This window comes from Phalacrocorax aristotelis, chromosome 22, assembly GCF_949628215.1.
Source record: "Phalacrocorax aristotelis chromosome 22, bGulAri2.1, whole genome shotgun sequence".
Classification (NCBI taxonomy): domain Eukaryota; kingdom Metazoa; phylum Chordata; class Aves; order Suliformes; family Phalacrocoracidae; genus Phalacrocorax; species Phalacrocorax aristotelis.
The window spans coordinates 3,494,932-3,514,650 of NC_134297.1; the positions used below are offsets into that span (position 1 = coordinate 3,494,932).

At 39.9% G+C, this 19,719-nt stretch overlaps 1 protein-coding gene across 4 annotated transcripts in view; it reads left to right on the forward strand.

The window, feature by feature from the left end:
- The window catches only part of ARHGEF12 (Rho guanine nucleotide exchange factor 12), an 82,585-nt gene that overhangs the window by 46,450 nt on the left and 16,416 nt on the right, over positions 1 to 19,719 (forward strand). For all 4 annotated transcript variants that reach the window (XM_075116422.1, XM_075116419.1, XM_075116421.1 and 1 more), the window contains 23 exons: positions 28 to 85; positions 816 to 994; positions 1,609 to 1,686; positions 2,295 to 2,414; positions 3,029 to 3,163; positions 4,743 to 4,814; positions 5,591 to 5,683; positions 6,301 to 6,411; positions 6,885 to 6,983; positions 7,617 to 7,659; positions 8,063 to 8,168; positions 8,992 to 9,129; positions 9,611 to 9,643; positions 10,331 to 10,445; positions 11,547 to 11,652; positions 11,881 to 12,093; positions 12,544 to 12,673; positions 12,986 to 13,021; positions 13,600 to 13,754; positions 14,430 to 14,576; positions 15,386 to 15,471; positions 16,958 to 17,083; positions 17,892 to 18,006. In XM_075116422.1, coding sequence (XP_074972523.1) covers positions 28 to 85; positions 816 to 994; positions 1,609 to 1,686; positions 2,295 to 2,414; positions 3,029 to 3,163; positions 4,743 to 4,814; positions 5,591 to 5,683; positions 6,301 to 6,411; positions 6,885 to 6,983; positions 7,617 to 7,659; positions 8,063 to 8,168; positions 8,992 to 9,129; positions 9,611 to 9,643; positions 10,331 to 10,445; positions 11,547 to 11,652; positions 11,881 to 12,093; positions 12,544 to 12,673; positions 12,986 to 13,021; positions 13,600 to 13,754; positions 14,430 to 14,576; positions 15,386 to 15,471; positions 16,958 to 17,083; positions 17,892 to 18,006 — 2,494 coding nt within the window. The remainder of the gene's footprint in view (positions 1 to 27; positions 86 to 815; positions 995 to 1,608; positions 1,687 to 2,294; positions 2,415 to 3,028; positions 3,164 to 4,742; positions 4,815 to 5,590; positions 5,684 to 6,300; positions 6,412 to 6,884; positions 6,984 to 7,616; positions 7,660 to 8,062; positions 8,169 to 8,991; positions 9,130 to 9,610; positions 9,644 to 10,330; positions 10,446 to 11,546; positions 11,653 to 11,880; positions 12,094 to 12,543; positions 12,674 to 12,985; positions 13,022 to 13,599; positions 13,755 to 14,429; positions 14,577 to 15,385; positions 15,472 to 16,957; positions 17,084 to 17,891; positions 18,007 to 19,719) is intronic.

Here is a 19,719-nt window from a genome sequence, read left to right on the forward strand (position 1 = left end):
TAACTTTGTATTCTTCCCTACCCCCAGGTGAATGGCACTCTTGTAACTCACTCAAACCATCTGGAGGTGGTAAAGCTGATCAAGTGTAAGTAGAGGCAGGTTACTATTTTTGTCATTGTGCTCCTTCAAAGCATGAAAGGCATAATTTTAAAGGACTAATGACTGATTCAGCTATCAGGTGACCAGGGTGAGGTCTAACCATGGCCCATGCTGAGAGACAAAGGGTGTGTATGAAACAGCAAAGTAAAACTGGGGTAATTTTGGCTTCTCGAACTTGAGCCGATACATACTTCTGCAGTTTCTCCTTAGCTTGATGTTCGAAGTTACCATCAAACCTTGCCTACACATCTTCCCGTCTTTTGATTCCACCTTAAATACCATAGCTGTTCAGGCACTCTTAATGTACACTGTGGTATGATGCATGCAAAGTACTGGCATTTCTAAAGGAAGTGCATTCCTGGTTGATTTTCTTGTATAAGGGAGAAGGTGGTAGTGGCTCCTTCCACCCTAGCACAGTTTATTTTGTGGCACGAGCATATGTATACTATAAAGGCAACCTGGTAAATGTAACCTGATAGCACCCAATCCAATTTCTAGTCTTATATTAAGGGTGATTTTCATGAAGGTTTTGGGATTACCTGAAATGTTAACAGGCCTCTAAAACAGAGCTGCCACTGCTTTCAGGTTCTCTGGTTTGAAGAACGAATAGGTGAAGAATGGTCTGAGTTTTGTCTCTAGAAAAAAGTGGCAACCAGAGAACCAGCAACCACAGAAATCTGCAAGTGTGTCTGAAATGTGAATTGTTCTCTCTACAGCGGGTTCCTATGTAGCTCTCACTGTTCAGGGGCGCCCACCAGGGTCGCCCCAGATTTCATTAGCTGATTCTGAAGTGGATCTGGCAACATTTGGGCATATGTCTCCCATCATGACATCTCCCCATTCACCTGGCACATCAGGAAATGCAGAAAGGATTACTAGCCCAGTGCTTGTTGGGGTAAGATTTAAAGGTCTCTTTCCAAAAAACCAGCATAGCAGTGGAAGAAATGTTGTCATGTATTTTTTTCTTGAATTGTTTTGTACTTCCTGCACGTATCACAAATTGGAAGTGGAATATTTATCCTGCCACCCAGTGGGCTTTTAATCACATGGGGAAAAACATTTTGCAAGTCAAAATATCCAGTCCCATCTGATATAATACAAAGATAGTTGAGGAGTTATTCACAGGTTGTCTCTGAGATATCCTGCAATTTGCATGCTGTGAGTTTATACATTGTTCGATCCAAGCCAGTCATGCTGTAAGTTCTGTTAAAAAGTGGGTTGTTAGGTGTGCGGATACTTGGCAAAGAGTAGGGAAAGCAAATAAGCAAACACTTCTGGTCTATTTTCTTTTTCTCTTCTTTTTTTTTTTTTTTTTTAACGTTGGTAGGCTATGTTCAAAAGTAAGAAAGAATGCATAGGATAGGGTTTAGAAACTTGAATTGCTTCTTGTAGGGCTTTTCAGAACCCATATCTAGGAAGTATATGAAAAATGGGCGTATCCATTTTCCTTACCTTTTTTTTCCAGCTCCACCAAAAAAACCCAACCCTTAACCTCTGTATATTTTCTAGGAGGAGAATAATATTGTCCACAGCCAGAAGGTGGAGATTCTGAGAAAGATGCTACAGAAAGAGCAGGAGCGGCTGCAGGTACTGGAATTGAGAGTTTGGCAGGGGCAGAGGAAAGTACAGCGCAAATGCAAAGATTGGTTGTTGAATCACTACTTAGTAGCATCTTCAACATTCCCTTGCATAGCTTGTGTTTCAGCTTAGCTTTTCTATATACCAGCCCAACACCAGAGATCTAATCACTCTTACTGATCAGCTCTTGAGTCTTTAAGCCTTGACAGGGTAAGAAAAAAATTATGGGAGCTTTCTTAAGTGGAAAAGTACATATCTGTCAATCAGATCTAATCCTTGGGCAAGTAAGCATCTTGGACTCTTACTGAGAGAGCGAGCCATTTCTCACTGGGAGCTACAATTGGCACAGTACTCCGTGGTGGTGCTGAGTTATTGTGCCTTCAGCTGTACATTCAATGTTTTTGTAATTTACAATAAATCTCTAGAATACGGTTATTTTCATATGGCACAGGAGAGATATAAAATGGACATTCTGTAGCATCTACTTGGTAAGTGTGCAGATGTGCTGTTTACTATTTAAAATGTGTAAACGGAATGAAGATTAGTTGTAGGTTGTAGTTGTAAGCTTTGATATTGAGGAGATACTGAGTGAAAGCTCATAAAATTTATTTTTTCAGTCTCTGCAAGAAGAGTATAGCCGATCACCCAACACAAGAGTGCTCAAAGAGATACAGGAAACGAAGAAGCACATTCCTCAGCTGCAAGAGCAGTTGTCCAAAGCCACAGGCTGTACTCAGGTAACAGAATGTGTCAGGCTTCTCTGTGGTGTGTTCTGGGTGAAAATTCTTGGGGGATGGTGGTGTTCTGGGCAAGCAGGAGTTCCCTGCTGTGCTCGTCTGTGCTTGTACAGGCAAATTGCACCCTCTAGGGTTGAGACTTGTAATTAGGCTTGCAGAGGCTGTCAAGCAATACTGTGCAAAAGCAGTATATGAAGTACTCTTAACAATGGACTCCCAAACCATCTGGGAAAAACTGCTTTTAAAACAGTAAGTGCAAACTACGATGTGTTTTTTAGTCTGCCTGTCAATACAACTTAAAAGAAACCCCTGAAGTCATTCTTACAGTGGAGACTGAATAACTGGAGGCTTAAAACAGCTTTGCTTTTGAAAAAAAAAATGTAGGTGATATTATTGTTCCCATTTTTCCTCTGTCTGTAATGTTATAAGTCCTGAAAACTTGGAGTGATTTTTCTGTTCTCTTCCAAAGGCATTGCAGCCTTTTCTGGATACAGAAATGAAGTTTTATAAATAATGTGAACTAACCAGGTTTAAAAGCAGCTATTTTTTAAGGATTGTCTCTTGAAATAGTCTACTTGCACTGTGTTGTCTCCCAACTCACTTTATCTTTTTAGGATGGAGTCTTGTACTCCAGGTCTGTGACGGAATCGCTGCAGATCAGTGAAGTGGAGGCAGAGAGCGGGGATTGTGTGAGCAAACTGGATTACAGTGGTGACAGCCCCTCCCGACCGAACAGTGACATTGCTGATGTGAGTCTTGAACAACTCCATGGCTTTGCTTCTGTACTTTTCAGATTTGGTTTTCTTGTGTGGATTTCTTATGTTTCTGTTGTCCTGTGTATCATACATATGTACTCTACCTCAGTAACACTGTGTATTATTAGATAGGCTTCTCGCTACACACCAAAAACATTTCCCTGATGAAGGATACTATATTGGTCTTCCATTAGGGACTGGGGAAGAAATAGTGGGGGTTTTGGGTTTTTATCCAGGACTAGATTTTCCTGGCACAATGCCTGTAACCAGACAAAGAAAAATGGATGCCAGCATCTTTCTCAGAACTCAGAGGTGCCAATTAGAACATCTTTTAAGAGTATGGTGATGTCCCAATTGCGGTAGCTGTGACTCAAATCCAGGCAGTGGGCAAGTTGCCATGAAAGTGGGGAAGAGATTTATTTCTAAGCTTCAATTATTGTCAACAGTAAAGGCTCTTAGTCTGTTCACTCTTTAGTTATCAGTCTGTGTTGCTTGTGTGGTCTCCCTATTGGAGTGCCTTAGCACCTAATCCTTAAGTCACTATCTAATTAGTGCAGAACTGAGACTCCGTACTTGGGTTTTGGCCTGAGGATGTGGGAGCTAAACTTGTACTAGCAGTTGGAAGTGAAAGGAAGATGGGTCAGATATACCTCCAAAATGTGACCATATTTGATCCTGTTTAGAAACATTCCTCCTCCAACTCCAAATCTGAGTAGGTATCCTCTATATTTGTATCTAATAAATGCAGAACAAAATTCATAGCTATCTTCCTAATAAACTTAATCCTGTCAGTATTGTGGATGGTATTTGATCCCTGGAGGTGACTGACACACCAAACATTCAAGCTTTTCAATACAAAGTGACCCTGAGAAACTTGAGGACTGGGGGGGCAACAGAAACCTCTTGAAGTTTAACAAGAAGTCCAGAGTTCCACAGCTGGGGTGAAATAACTCCACACATCAGTACAGGCTAGAAACCAACAGGCTGAATAGTCACCTAGCTGAAAAGACCTAGGTGTTACTGTGGACACACTGAAGGTGAGCCAACAGCACATGCTTTTTGCAAATAAAGCCAAGTATCTACTGGGCTCCATGAGAAAGAGGATTGCCAGCAGGTGGAGGGAGGTTACTAGCCCTGTCTGCTGGGCACTGGTGAGACTACACCTGGAGCGCTGAGGCCTTTGCTGGGAGCCCCCTCTTCAGAGGGGATGTTGAGAAAAGGTCCTAGTCAGAGAGCTAGCAACGTGGGTGCTACATAAACTGTCAGAATCGGTGGAAAGAGCAAAGACAAAGCTGTGGACAGATGCACTAGTGGATTTTACAGCTCTACTGTTATTCAATGTCACTAGCTTTCTTACTGAAACTGTTTCTGCATCCGGTTGTGTTTTGTGTTTTTTTGGAACCAGCGCATGTAGGTCACACACTTTAGTTTGGCTGTTCACACCTCAGCTGTTCAGCAGTTCTTCTGTGAGAAAGCAGAAGTTTTGGCTATTGTGGCTGAAAAACTTACTCTGCATTACTCATTTTCCTGGATTTGCTGGTACTCACCAGAACTGGACTTCCTTCTTTCCCAGAGTCCTCGCAGTGGCTTGAAGGAGCGGATTTATCCAGATGAGAGCCCAGAAAAGAGTGAGGTTCAAGATAATGTGAGTACAAAACATAAAGTGTCACAATGACACTCCTGTAACGGGCCAATTAAAACACTGCTGGTTTTCCTGAGCTTTTTTATTTTCTAAAGCAAATTTTATGTACGCTGCACCTAAATACAGTTAAAATTGTGCAGGGAAAGTTAATTAGCTGAGTAGATGTTTATGGAGTTTAAAAGCAGGCCCAATTAGAGGTGATAAATACATAATAAGCAGTAAAAAGCTGGACCTAAAATGGGTAGAGCAGTTGTACATATTTTATTCCTTGAGTCCTGCCATAATCAGAAGACTTTTCTTTAGGATGTTTAGTCATTATGAGGCTAGCATTATCAGGGATGGCCTGAAGAGTAGGTAAAAGTGGAACACAGCAGAAAGTGCAGGCATATCTGAACATAGTATTTTATTCCTTTAGCATGACTTCTGAAGTATTTTTTCCCTCATCTGCTTGAATTTCGAAAGTCGTATTTCTCCATTTGTACTAAGATGGCATTTGTCATATGCCACATGCTTAGCGTGCTCATGTCTGTAGATAATGCAGGTTTTTTTGAATCGTGTGATTTAATGTTTCTGAATGCTTGCAGCTTGGGAGAAGCAGTTGTAAGGGGATCTCGCAGCTGCACACTTGGACAAGGTTGAGTACAGACATGGGTTTCCATTTAGTTTTGAGAAGGAGAATAAAAATTATAGCAGTGTCTCTAACTTGGTAAAAAAGGTTTATTGTGCCAAGAGAGTAATAGCACTGTGCATTTCTTCCATCTCTTCCCTCACTCACCCAGGATTCCCAGTCCAGTGTTGGAAGTCCTTTATCCAGAGTGGGGCCTCAGATCATTGGAGCAGAGGATGACGACTTTGACACTGAACAGGAGCAGGTGGGAAAGACATTTAGACTTAGCCACCCCTTTTCCCCTTTGACCAGGATTCTGTTCCTCTATGCCCAAACTATGAGTGTTCCATGACTTGTTTTTATCAGGCAGTGTTTGTGTGGTAGATTAAGAATTAGAGAATGTGATTCCCGTTACGGCTGATCTTGCCATATTAAAACATTTGAGAAGTTTATAACAATATACCATCTTTGACTATTTCTATTAGACTTCTTTCTTCTCATAACTTCAAGCTTTCTAGAAATGCGCTTGCCTTATTTCATTTTTTTTTTTTGCTTATTCAGTTTCTCTCATGTTCTGTATTATTGTCACAGCAGTATAGCTGCTGTGGCTTTTGGCATATTTATTCTGAGTTATTTTAGTTGTTCTTTCTTCTGAATTATATTTCATTATATTTTACTCAGTGCTCAGAAGAGTATTTTAAAGACGTTCTCCTGTTGTAAGTTCTTCCAGGGATGGTAGAATGGCATTGCAGATGTCCTGGAATTGGTCAGTTTTTATTTTAATTAAACAAATGAGGAGCAAAGCTGTTGGAACAAAGTTTCTTCATTCTTCTCACAGTAGCTTTCTTGAATAATTCAAATAGTTTCCATATATCTCTACAGATTAATGGACAATGCAGCTGTTTCCAAAACATTGAGCTCCTGAAATCTCGCCCAGCTCACCTGGCTGTTCTTCTGCATCATGTGGTGTCCCAGTTTGACCCTGCAGCATTGGTAAGATGTTCTGGAATTGTTTCGTTTGCCCAGATTGGTAGTCTTAACCAGAGCGTATCAGGATCCTCTTGTTCTTGTAGAGTGGTCAGTGACATGGCTGGATCAGCAAGGAGAGAAATGCAGATCCTATGCAGGCATGAGAGTATTTCAGATAAATGAAGAGAAGCACAAAGACAACAGTGTCCTGTACATTTAGCTGTTTACAAATAAGTATTTAGCTCTTGAAAGCACTTCATGCCACCCTAGGGTGGTAGGATTAGTTGTCTATGGGGAAGGTCTGATCCTCCCACTCCACTGATTATCGGGGCAGCCTAGCTGAGGTTACCTGAGCAATCTAGATGGCCGAAGGCAGCTAGGAAGGGTTTCAATCCAACAGTGCTGCATACCTTGAAATATTTGGAAGAAAACATGGAGTTAGAAGTGTAAGAGTTCTCATGGTATCGCTTACTTTCTTCCCCTCCTGTTTCCCACAGTTATGCTACCTTTACACAGACCTGTACAAGCAGACCAACTCCAAAGAGACTCGGCGTGTCTTCCTTGAGTTTTACCAGTTCTTCTTGGACCGAGCTGCAGTAGGTTCCCGTCCTTTCTCTCATTTCAAGCATATCTAGCAAGCTGACTTATATCTTTCTCCACTCTCCTGAACTAGAAAAAAACTACAGAATTACTTAAGTCCTGCAAAATAAAAGGGTTTTTTGTTTAAATGTTTCCAGTGAATATGGCAAAATGAATGGTATATAGCGTCAGATACTTGGAAACTCAATAAATCGCAGGGAATGCATTGTCTGATAGGAGAAATGACTTTGTGATATATAAGCAAGCTCTGGCTGTTATACATTGCCTTTTAGTTAATTGCTGCATATCAAAGAATCACAGGTTGGAAGGGACCTCAGGGATCGTCTAGTATATTGATGTGGCTATTTCAAGGATTAGGAAGTGTTATGTGTCTGTTGGAAAGCCTGAGAAACTTCTTCACTGTCATGAATTGGACTACCAGATAGTGTAGCAGAGGCTAGTATTACACGTTTAGATTAAATAATTCTTATGTAATATATATTAAGGGGAGTCTTCCCCTTAATACCTTCAGGTGTTCAGGTTGTATGGCTTTGGCTTTTGCGGGGATTTTGTTGTATATTTTGTACCGTGTGTTTTATTGGGGTTGTGCTTGTTGTGTATGTTCTCCCAGTCTTTCTTTTCTTTTGCAGAATCTAAAAGTTCCCGTCCCAGATGAAATCTCCCTAGAACTAGGTAGGGTCCACTTGCCTCAGGTACCTATTTCTGTAGTTTCTACTGTCTAAGCTAGTCCAAGTCTCTGAAAAGCACTTGGGATTACTTCAAACATATGGTGTCCTATGTTACATGGAGAGACAAATAAGAACTACTTATGTTTCTTGGGAAGGGCATAATGCGTGCTGTGATACATGTGTAAGTGGTGGGAAGCACTGGACACTTGGGCATGTACGTTTTTTAGTATAACAGTGGATGCGACCAAAGCTGCTTATGCTTAATGCACTGAAGTTCATATTATCGGCAAGTGAAAGGCAAAAGGTACTTTTGGATGGGCTAAAATATACATGTGAGTGGCTTTGTTCTAAGGTGGAGAGGGGTGTTCTCAAAAGAATAATCTATTACCTTCTCTTCTGACTGGCAGATAGAAGAAGGCCAGAACTCCTTCCTGAAGAGCTTCATCGCCAGTTTATACAAACTATGCAAGATAAAGTCTGTCCAGAAGTTCAAAGGAATCTGGAAGATTTTAGGTAACAACAGTTGTCTGTGTAGTTTTCATTTAGTTCATACCTGCCCTCAGTCAACATGTCCAATACAGGGGAAGTTGAAACTTGAGGTATGAAGTAATTAGTCTTGGGCTGAATAGGAAGATACCACCGGAGGGGACCTCCAGGGTCATCCTGTGACCAATCCTTGAATATTTTTTGATACTGTGTTGCAAGTAATCAATTACAAGATCAATTTTTAGAGCTTGGATTCTCCATTCCTTGAGGCTATTTGAGGCAATTTCAGAATACTGTTACTTAGGTCATGTTATATAAATCCTTCTTACTAATTGTGTCTATAATCAGCTTATATCTTCTTTTTTTTTTCTTTCCTTCCCTCTCCCCTATATAAGATTTAATCCACTTTATAAAGCTGTGAACGGCATATAGTAGGATTTGATAATTGATATGCCCTTTCATGTGGAGTCATAAGAGTTCTGTGCCAACATGAGACATTATACCAAGACAAGTGTTCAGTAATGGACTTTTTCATATCTAAAAATGTCTCAATTCAAGTATATTCTTCAAATGTACAGCCTGGGATGCTGCAAAAGGAGTAACTACTTTTTCTTGACCCTGGCAATGGCTGCCTCGTGATAAATATCATACAGTTTTATCTCTCCAAAGGCTATGTTAGCTATGTTTTACAGTGAGCGCAAATGTTACGGAGAAATGTCATCACTGCTCCATTTCCATACAGAAACCAATAATGAAACATGTTAGACATTGTGAATGTGAAGAGGTGGTTTTTCCTTGTTACAGGTCAGTATTCAATGTCAAGTGGTGCTTCCCTCTCCCCATTTTTCAGGCAGAAACGTAGTATGGGATTGACCCTGGCAGAAGGAGAGCTAACCAAGCTGGATGCAGAAAGAGTTCGTGACCGGAATGCAGTGGAGAAGGAAAGAGCATGTGCAGAACAGATTATTGCTAAAATTGAGGAAGTGTTGTAAGTAACAGCAAGTATAATTGTGGGGCTAAAAAAAATGTTCTGCCTTAAACCTGACAACAGCAGAGCAAAGGAATTAGGAGCTAGAAACAATTTGACGTCACTATGTTTACATTGCTGCTTCTGTTTGCTGTCAGTGTATGGGTAATGACAGCCAGAAGTGAGCTAATAGTTAGGTAAAGTCCATGTATCTTCTCAAGGAGGCTACTGTTCAAATAAAGGAAGTGCTTCCACTGTCAGCTTGTGCATTGTTAGATCAGAGTCCCTTTTTTGGGTTGTAGAAACCTATAGCTTCAGAGCCCCTTTTTTTCTTTTAATATGAGCTTGAACATTTGTTTCTGTGTACTAAACCCCTACCCCTCCCCTGGGACTTTCTAACATTCTAAAGGACACTTTGAACACAACTGCTGATGCTGAGTGGATGGGACTGGGTATTAACTGGGTTTTGAGTTCAGTTTTTAAATTCTTTCTTGGTTTTTAGGATGACATCTCAGCCTTTGGAAGAAGACAAGAGGTAATGCAAGTTGTATGGGCTTTTAGTCTGAAATAAGAACCCCACTGCTAGCTGTGTGTTCTGCTGAGCAGAGCAAGACAGCCCTCTGCTGGCTGGAGCCACAAACTCTCATTTTCTAAATCCCCTGGCATAATTAATTTGAATTCACAGCATCAACCTCTTCTTATTCTGAAGTTTCTTGCCTTTGTTTCAGATCTGAAAAAGTTTCTGTCACTGAGAGTTCATGTTTTTTTTGGTTTTGTTTAAATCTCGCCTGACATGTATTTTCTGTATGTGCCTTGCCTTGTTCAGTTTGTATGTATACAACTGTCTGGGTAGCGTGTACTATACTCTTTACAGCAATTGTACCATTTACTGTAACTTATTTTTACCATAACTCAAAACTATAATGTGACTTCAAATATCTATTTAGTAGATCATTTAGGACCTTCTGCGTAATTCTCAATGTTATTTTTACTGCGTAGGCTGGTATGCCTCCTATATACTCCATCTTTTTTTTTCAAGAGGACAAATTCTGATATTGGCTGAGTCTTTCCCATTGTCTGTGACAGTTTGTTTCATATTTAAAAAAAAAGTATGCGAATAGAACCTTTGCATTTGACCTTTTTCATTTCCTTGACAAAATGTATTTTCCCCAATACTTTTCTCTGTATTCTCCATCTTTTTTTTTTTTTCTTTTCTTGGCAGTTCCACAATGCAGTATGTGATTCTTACTTACATGAAACACCTGGGAGTCAAAGTTAAAGAACCTCGTAACCTGGAGCAGAAGCGTGGCCGTATTGGTTTCTTGCCAAAGATCAAGGTAGTGGCCAGAATGTATTTGGTTAAAGCTGCCCAGCATGGGTGCTTCGTTAGAATTCAAAATCACCTTTTGCATGACATATTAGAAGTTGGTGTGGTCTTACAGTCTTCATTGCTGCATCAAGAGGATTTGGGATTACTGAGCTGCACGGAAAACAGAACAGTTTAAATTGGGTTCTACATAGGTTTCCAGACACAGGAGTTAGAAATCAGTTGCCTTCTTTCTTCCTTTATCTGTATGTCTAATTCTAATTGCTTGTTCTTCACAGCTCTAGCCTTATTAAAACTTTGGGTGAGAAATACTTCCTATAATACAACCTGGAATCACTTGAGGATCTCATTACGGCTAATCAGGCTGTTGGCCTACATACTTCAGTTTTGTTCATGAGAAACTTGCCCAAAAACTTATGCTTCATGATGCAGGAAACATACTTTTCCAGCCACCCACACTTTCCCGGTTATATACTGAATTTTTCCAGCAAAACTCCGTGTGGGTGTTTTCATTCGCCTCCCACAGTATGGGGGCGTATCTGGTCACAGTAGCTACTTACTTTCATCATCATTCCAGCTTCCTTTGAAATGTTAAGACTGTTACGATCAGTTCTACACTGACAGTACAAAAAGGTTAGATGAAGTGTTTGCAGCCTTTCTGAAGTGCTAAGAGAAGTTGTATTTCTCTCTCACAGATTAAAGTCTGTATGCTTGTGGAGGTTTGGAGTCACAAGATGTTGTGCCTTAGAGAAACAAGGTGCTACTGGTCACTGTAAATTTGTCTCTTACCCTAGGATGGAGAGTGGTTTTTAGCTCCTGCTAAGTTAAACACAGGGTGTGTGAGTTTTTGTTTGTAACAGATGCATCTCTTAAGATGCTGTGGCTTCCTGCTGCTAACCCTGTTACGCACCGCTCTGTCTGTCCGTAGACTGACTGTCTTTGCCTCTGATGCTACAGGATGATGACCTCTCAATAACTTGTTAGAAGTAAAATTCTATTGTACAAAACTCCTGAGATATTGGCTAATTCTTTAAAACTGCAGTAAATAACTGAATTTGAAGAAATGAGTGATCTGTTTCCTTTTCTTTTCATTGTTGTATATTAACTGCAGCAAAGTATCAAGAAGGAGAAAGAAGGAGAGGAAAAAGGAAAGAGAAGAGGCTTTCCTAATATTCTGGGCCCACCAAGGAGACCGAGTCGACATGATAGCAGTGCAAGTATGTTAGACAAGGAAATATACGTTCCCTAACTATTAGTTTGAAAGTCAGATGAAGTCTTAGCTGTCTTTTAGAAATCCATCCTAAGACGTCTCAGTAAACTTTTTGGCTTTAAAACATGTTTTTGAAGAAACACAAACCTAATTTTGTCCTGGAATGCTTCCTCTCTTCATTGCTGAAGACAGGTAAAAGCTCTTTCAGCAATATAATGGCTCTGTGTTTGTTTAGTTGGCAGAGCCATGGAAATGCAGAAGCCCCGCCATTCAAAGCACTTAACTACAGCGTCTTCTGTTAGCCCAGAGCCACCGGATTCTAGCAAGATGCGCCAGAGTGGGTCCTCCAGTGATGGAACAGATGTGCCATATCCGCCTGCCAACCCAATGTCTCCTTTGGCAATGGGTCCCTTTTCCTCTCCAGAGGGAAGCAAAGATAGCGAAACAGGTAGGATGACACTAGCAAAGAGAAATGATTAAGATTGTGCTGTGAACTGGATACGCAAAGCCCAACAAACTTAAAAAATTAGGAAGTGTTTTTATGTCATTAGACATGGTCTTCCTCGGTGCTTAGTTATCTTTTCTGACTTAGTCTCTGGTTCAAATTAGGAAGTCTTATCATGGAGGGAAATTGTTGTTAGCTGGGTTCTATCACTGTGGCATTGGATCATCTAACAGGAAAAGAATGAGACTCAGGTGCCTGCTTTTGTAAGCACAAGTCAGTGTCATCTGGAAACGTTTGTCACTGAGATTTTTCTTACCAGCCTAGGAATTCAGTTCCTCCAGCTCTAAGATGAAATAAAGCTGTGAATCAGGAGGCTATGAAGAGGCTGTGAACTTCTCTAACATACTCTGATTTGATACAGTTCTTAACATTTCATACTCACTTTCTGTTTAGGTTTGAAGCAGACTGGAGAAGCTCCACCTGCCAATGACTGTATGGATGGCACTCCCCGCACACCTAATAATACCTTTGAATTCCCATCTCCTTTGGAAAACTTGCAGGAGGAGGAGGGAGAATCAGAAAGGTAACTATGGTACCCTGATTGCTTGATCCTTGGAAAAGAGTCAGTGTCACAATGGCTGTTGAAGCTGAGTCTATAGAACTATTAGTGACATCATTTATATTAAACACTATTGGTAGAAGTAGGAAATGCTGATCTGTGTCTGCTACTATGGTTGTACTAGAAAAGTATGCGTGTATCAGGAGGGTGAGGCTGACAGATGGACAAAATGTTCTAGTTAGGAGGTTAGGCCTTTACTCTGAGGTTACACTGAATGTCTGAGTGGGATGAAATTCTTGCATAAGCTTCCCTAATAATCCCTTTCGTTCTTTGCAGAATGGTTGACATGGGAACACCAAAGCCTTTTCGCAAGTGAGTATGCTTATGAATGTTTGAACGTCACTGAACTTGTTGAGATTCTAAGAGGTTAGGAAGTAGAATGTAGTAGTGTTCATTGTTCTGAGCCGGTACAATTGTCTGCATGATCTTTCCTTTTCTTAAATAACACATATGTGAAATGAGACACTGGCATCAGTATATAGGACAGGTGGACTGACTCATATGCAAATAAGTCCTTTGATCTATGAGTGAAGTATAGTGATTGTTGTATCTACTGATCTGAATTGATAGGTTAGGGAGTTGGAATTTCCACATGTTCTTTTTAAATCTTTGTGTTGCTTTTAGCTCTGTTCTGCAGATAGATGGAGGGAAGAAATGGTAACTTGCCCTGTCGCCAACTAGATATTTGACTTCAAGCAAATAATGTTTATTTTTATAATTAAAAGGAGAGTTAGAAAATGTATCTATAGGTTCAGACATCTAAAGAACTCCAGCTGTTATGGAGAGCATATTCATAATGCTTTACAACTGATACACTTAAGATTTTCTCTTCTTTCTTCCTTACATCCATGCCTAAAATGGGAAGTATCTGACATATTTTTTCATGTTAGGATGGACAGTGTTGGTTTCACAGATGTACAAAGTGAAGATGAGCTATATGATTTTGACATGGACATGGACCCTCCCAACTGGCAGCAACTTGTGAGCCGAGAAGTGTTGCTGGGGCTGAAACCCTATGAAATCAAGCGCCAAGAAGTGATTAATGGTGAGATGGGTATTTTTTCCTAGCTCATGTAGCGCAAAGCTGAAACCTGTTCTCTGGGGCGCTGAATTTCTTAAAATTTAAAACCAGGTCTTCATTCACTGATTTGCTCAAAGCAGTGGCCATCTATTACTTCTGGTTTGCAGTGTTTGTGTGTGTGAAATGTGTACTTATTACTGAAAAGTATCCTGAGATGAGACTGATCCGGTCCTTAGAGGAGGGGGAAAAAAGGAAAAAAAAAGTGATTTGACACTGAAAGGCAAGTTTGCAGTATTGTCTTCGGTAAAAGAAATCAAGAGGCACTGTCAACACTGTTGGAGAGCACATGATGCAAATGGAAAGCTACTACCAAACTTCATCTTCAAAGCTTCATCTCAGTTCAGGTCTTGCAACCCTGCACAACACACTGTGTGGCTGTATGAGCTGCTAAGAGCTCACTGTTTGGGTTAAATGGTGAGTCACAAATCAGTTGACTCCTCTGTTCTTTCAAACATGGAAGTATAGCAGAGCATGGCTCCATTCTGGAACACGCTGGACTGTGGGCCAGCAAGGGAAGCGTCCGTGAGGGAGGCTTTTGTAAGTTCATGCTTCTGACTTCAGTTTGCTTCACATTTGGATCCATGTTGCCACACCTCTTTAAGTAGGTAGTTACAATCCTGCTTTCCGCTCTCTCTTCAGAGTTGTTTTACACTGAGAGGGCTCATGTTCGCACGCTGAAGGTTCTGCATAATGTCTTCTACCAGCGTGTCACCCGGGAAGGGATCCTGAACTCCAGCGACAAACGGAAAATCTTCTCCAATCTGGAGGATATTCTTGGGCTTCATAGTAAGTGCAGCTGAGGTGCCTTTTTGCTTTGTAGTCTCAACTCGAATTCTGAATACAAATATCTGAAAAATTTAAGCACATGACCCTGAAACAAGAGACAACCTTGTACAACACTTAAGATGAAAAAGAATAGTGCAGCTGTTCTTTCTTTTGCACACAGTTTTTTCCGTTTCTGGTTTACAAAGATACTTTGGTAAAGAATGCATGCGTCCAGTGTTTCAGATACTTGCTTTTATCTTATCTGTGTACACAGACTCTCCTGTGCTGATTTATGCTCTGATAAAAGGAGCGATGCTTTGATGAATGGTCTTTATGGGTCAACGTTTAAAATGTTACAACTGTTGTTGAAGAGAATATGAACACAAATCTGAAAAGATGGAAGTCTTGGAGGTGTCTTTGAAGGGCAGCCCTTACTAACTGTTTAGAGAAAGGACTGTTCAGAATCAGAATTTCAGCTCTGCCACTGAATAATCAGTTGTATAATTTCATGCGGGTGTCTTGAAGTGTGTTCTACATTATTTCTATGTTTTTAAAAGGGCAGTAATATTTAACCTCAGAAAAGATAAGACTGGAAAGGTTCCTAGGGGTTACTTGAAGACAGGTGAGACAGAAGTGCAAATGACTTATATAACATTTTCTTAGATATTCTGCTAAATTTATTATGTTGCAGGATACTTCTGATTTTTTTAATTTAAAGGAAATTATTGCAAATCTAGTCTTCTCATAGAATAGCTTTTATTTTAAAACACATGCTGAAAATTAAGCAAACAATTTGAGCAGTATTAATAAAATTTCTTTTTTTTTTTAAGTTGTATTGAACGATCATATGAAAGCTGTCCGAAAAAGGAATGAGACTTCTGTTATTGGCCAAATTGGGGAAGACCTGCTTTCCTGGGTAAAATAATTTTTTGCTTTCTTGAACTTGAAAATAATGTTTTATATAATGACAAACAGAGCCAGAGGTTAGTGAAGGTAATTCCCAGCTAATAGGAGCTGAAGGTCTTAGAGCTGCCGTTTCTATGGAGCCACCATAGAGCTAGAGAATGAGGGTTGAAGGAAAGCAGAAAGAACTTATAGGACTTTGATTTGGCTGGAGATAAGAACAATATAAGGAAGAAAAAAAATCATTTCCTTATGATGTGTGGGTAGAGTAGAAAGGTAGGAGACATAAAGATCAGAGTAGGATTTTGAAAAAATGTAAAATCAGAATTTATTCAGTAACAGTGAAATACAAGTCTTGTATTGCCTGTGATGCGGTTAAGTTAGTTAAAAACATTGGCTTCCAATGCTAGAATTCACATAGCTGAACTTTTTCAAATTTATAACACTGTTGCAGGTTTCCTTTCAGAGATGCAAATGACAGGACCAGGAGTGATGTAGGTTCTTTAAAAAAAAATTTCACTTGGGAATCCTGTTTTGTTGTTTGTTTCAAGCCTACTTAATTTAGGATGGAGGATTGATCTGTTTGTTCTTTTCAGCTCTTCATGGAGAAGTCTCTTGTGGTGGAGTGTTGTTTTGTGGTGTTTTGGTTTGGGTTTTTTTTTTAATATCCCACTTTGTCTAGTATTCCAGGAAAAAAAGAAAGAAAGCAAAAATCATATGTGGCTGGTAAAGAAGCACTTCCAACCCTTTCAGTTCTCCTGTGTATTATCAAAAAGCATGAATACACTTGCTAGAGGACTCTAGATCTTACGCTAATAGTAATATGCCCTTGTAGTGTTCTGGCTAAGTGGCTAAAACAAAGAAACAGAGGATCTCTTTCTCCAGAGTGAGTATTTTCAGGAGTTACTATGCTGCATCACAGCCTGGGTAGCAGGAATGGGAGGAGTTGCAGTTGCAGTAACAGATTAGCCATCTGTCATGTGCAGCACATTTCTCAGCCCTGCTCATGGCTATCATTTCGCCTAGCCATGTATTGGTAATACTTTTGTTTAGGAAATAAGATGTTATATTTTGGTGTTTAAGCGTGGGTGTCCCTGAGAAACAAGATGACCTTTGGTCTTGGCTTTGCTGACCAATATTCAGGTAAATAATCCCTTGTCATTCATGAGAGTGCAGTTTTTTCTGCTCTCCTTATGGCTGACAGTGGAGACATGGCACTGTATTGTTCCTCCTCTGAATCAGCAGTGCGTTTATGGAAAGGATTGGATGCGCTAGCGCTGGAGGCAGCACAACTGTAGAGTTTGAGATGTGAAGGGGTTCCTCGGTAGACTGGGAAGTCAAGGCCTTAAAAAGAGGATGGAAATGACTTCTCATATTTTGCCAATAATTCCTTTCTTCTCTGACGAGTCCAGTTCTGCTGTGTGGCTATATGTCTGTTGAAAGTGGGACACGCTGAACTTGAGCCTATCTAAATTTGGCTTTTTGGCTTTGTGGCACAGTTTAGTGGAGCAGCAGAGGAGAAGCTGAAACATGCAACTGCCACCTTCTGCAGTAACCAGCCCTTTGCTCTAGAGGTCATCAAGTCACGCCAGAAGAAGGACTCTCGCTTCCAGACTTTTGTGCAGGTGAATTTTACACAAGGGTTTGGGCTGCCTGAGTATGTGGCTGTTGGCAAGCATAGCATAACAAAAGCTTGTAGATTAAGATATTATAATTAATGCCATCATGTCTACCATTGTCTTCAGATTGGGATCACTTCCAGTAGTGTATTTTTTTCTGCTAGTTGTTTCTGGAGGAAAGAGCCTTTAATTTTGGGGAACAGAGACCGTGCTGATGGCATGCAGAAAAGCATGGATGTCCCAGGCAGGAGATGGCATCTCACTTGGGGTGGCTGTTTCCCAAGGATGAGTACTTCTGTGGGGACAACTGTTTACAGTAGTGCAATTTTTATGCATGCCACGGGCAGAAGACAGATGATACGCACCCATTCTGCCTGCCAGGAAAGGGGCTTGAATACATGTGGCATTTGGAGAAGAGAACATTATCTTCATTACCACAGGCTGGGAGGAACTCCAGTAATACAAGGGTTGAGGTTATATTGAAAAATGTACTGTAGTTTTGCTATAGTGTGAAAGCCTAAACTGATGTCTTCCCTGTATGGTGGTGACTGAGATTGATTGGAGATGGTACCAGGCCTCTGTGAAGTAATGAGAGAAGGAAGCCACCGCTTTTGTGATGAGCCTTTCCTATATGTAATTGCAAATGGAGAGGGGATGTGTTGTCGGAATGATAGATCTTGGCATTTCTTGTCGTGTATTTAATTACTGGCAAGTGAAGTAATAGATGTTTATGTGATGAATAGTTGTTACACGTTCAGGTAATTATAGTCTTAATAAAAATGACAAATGTAGTTATTGTGCTGTTTAATTTTAGGATGCTGAGAGTAATCCACTGTGTCGCCGGTTGCAGCTGAAGGATATCATTCCCACAGAGATGCAGAGGTTGACTAAGTACCCCCTTCTGCTGGATAACATTGCAAAGTACACAGGTAAAAGCCTTTCCACTAGGGTTTGTGCATGCATCTCAGCAGGTTTTCTAGGCAAACGTGATTTCAAAGCATGTGTTGAAGGACAGTTCAATTTTATGGGTCACCATCTGTTTTCATTGTGACCTCGCTGCTACCTTCCACACAGGGGGGCAGGTTAAAAAAAAGTTGTTAATAATAATAATTTAAAAATCCAGTCTTTGTTTCTAAATTAAATTCATTTTCCATCTTAGGAAAAAAAAAGTAGGAAATAAGTGAATAACAGTCTGCATTGGGTTGGAGTGTATGTAAAGTGCAATATAGAATCATAGAATTATTGAGGTTGGAAAAGACTTCTAGGATCGTCAAGTCAACCCAACACTACCAGGTCTCCTAAACCATACCCTGAAGTGCCACGTCTACATGTGTTTTGATCACCCCCAGTGATGGTGACTCCATCACCTCTCTGGGCAGCCTGTGCCAGTGCCTGACCACTCCTGCAGTAAAGAGATTTTTCGTATTATCCAATATAAACCTCCCCTGACACAGCTTGAGACCATTATATATATATATAAAAAATATTTTAAATGTAGTTTTAGAAAGTTAGGGGAAGGAGGATGCTAAAGTTTTGAGATAAACCGAACCGCCCTGCTTATGAAAGTTACTTGTAAAACAACTTGCTTTACTATTAGTTATTGCAGAAGGAAACCAGGAATTTGTGATTATCTCCTCTCTACCCTGCAGTTCCTAGCCTGTTTCTTTGTTTTACGCTGAATATTACTGTTATGAATGGTTTTTAGTGATTATGACAACCAAATGGAAGTGAAGAAAATACTTTCTCTGCACCCTTATATTTCTGATTGTATAAGAACATATGATACTGCCAGTAGCTGGAATTACATTCAGAAGAAAAAGAAACAGGAAAAACAGTGGGTATCATGTAACTTCTCCTTAATACCTGTTCTTAGCAATCAAAACTTCCGGAACTTACTGAGAGGCAAGTTGCATTTGTGCTATTGTTTTGAATAGTCATTAGCATGCCTGTTCTTTCTGTAATTTTCTAGATATATTTAACACCTTTCTACAATCTTGAAGAAGGAAGTAACTAGAAAGAATTCAGTCACTAAATATGATACTCTATTTGTTTCAATAAATTGGTTTTCAGTAATAAATATGTTCTGAAAAAAGTATTTTTTCCTGAATTCAGCATAGTAAGGATAGCTAAATCAAACTATTAAGAGAAAACACATTAAAGTGAATTCCACTTTCCATGTAGATGCAGTTGGGAGAGAAAAGAATAAATTCTCCATTAACAGAAATCCCTAATCGTCCATTACTAACATAAAAATGTGAAGGGTGAAGAATCTAATAAAACCGTATCAAGTTATGCCATTGCTTAAACAAGGTTGGGTAGACATAGGGTATACTTCTGTGCAAGGAAGGAAAAAAAAAAAAAGTAAAGTATATTAGAATCTAAGCAAAAATCATGAAGAGAACAAAAAGCAAGAGAACAAAAGAAGAGAACAAAAAGCAGATAATACAGAACAAATTGATTCTTTTTTTTAAGGTCAAGGTTTTCTTGTTATCAACCAAGGGTGTGTTTTTGTTGGTTGGTTTTTTTAATCAATCCTCAGTATTATTTGTTCACAATTCCCAATATGTGCGAAAAATGTGCGCTCAGAGTGCAATCTAACCTACACCCCTGAAATCTGATACAAAACAAGTTTCATATAAAAA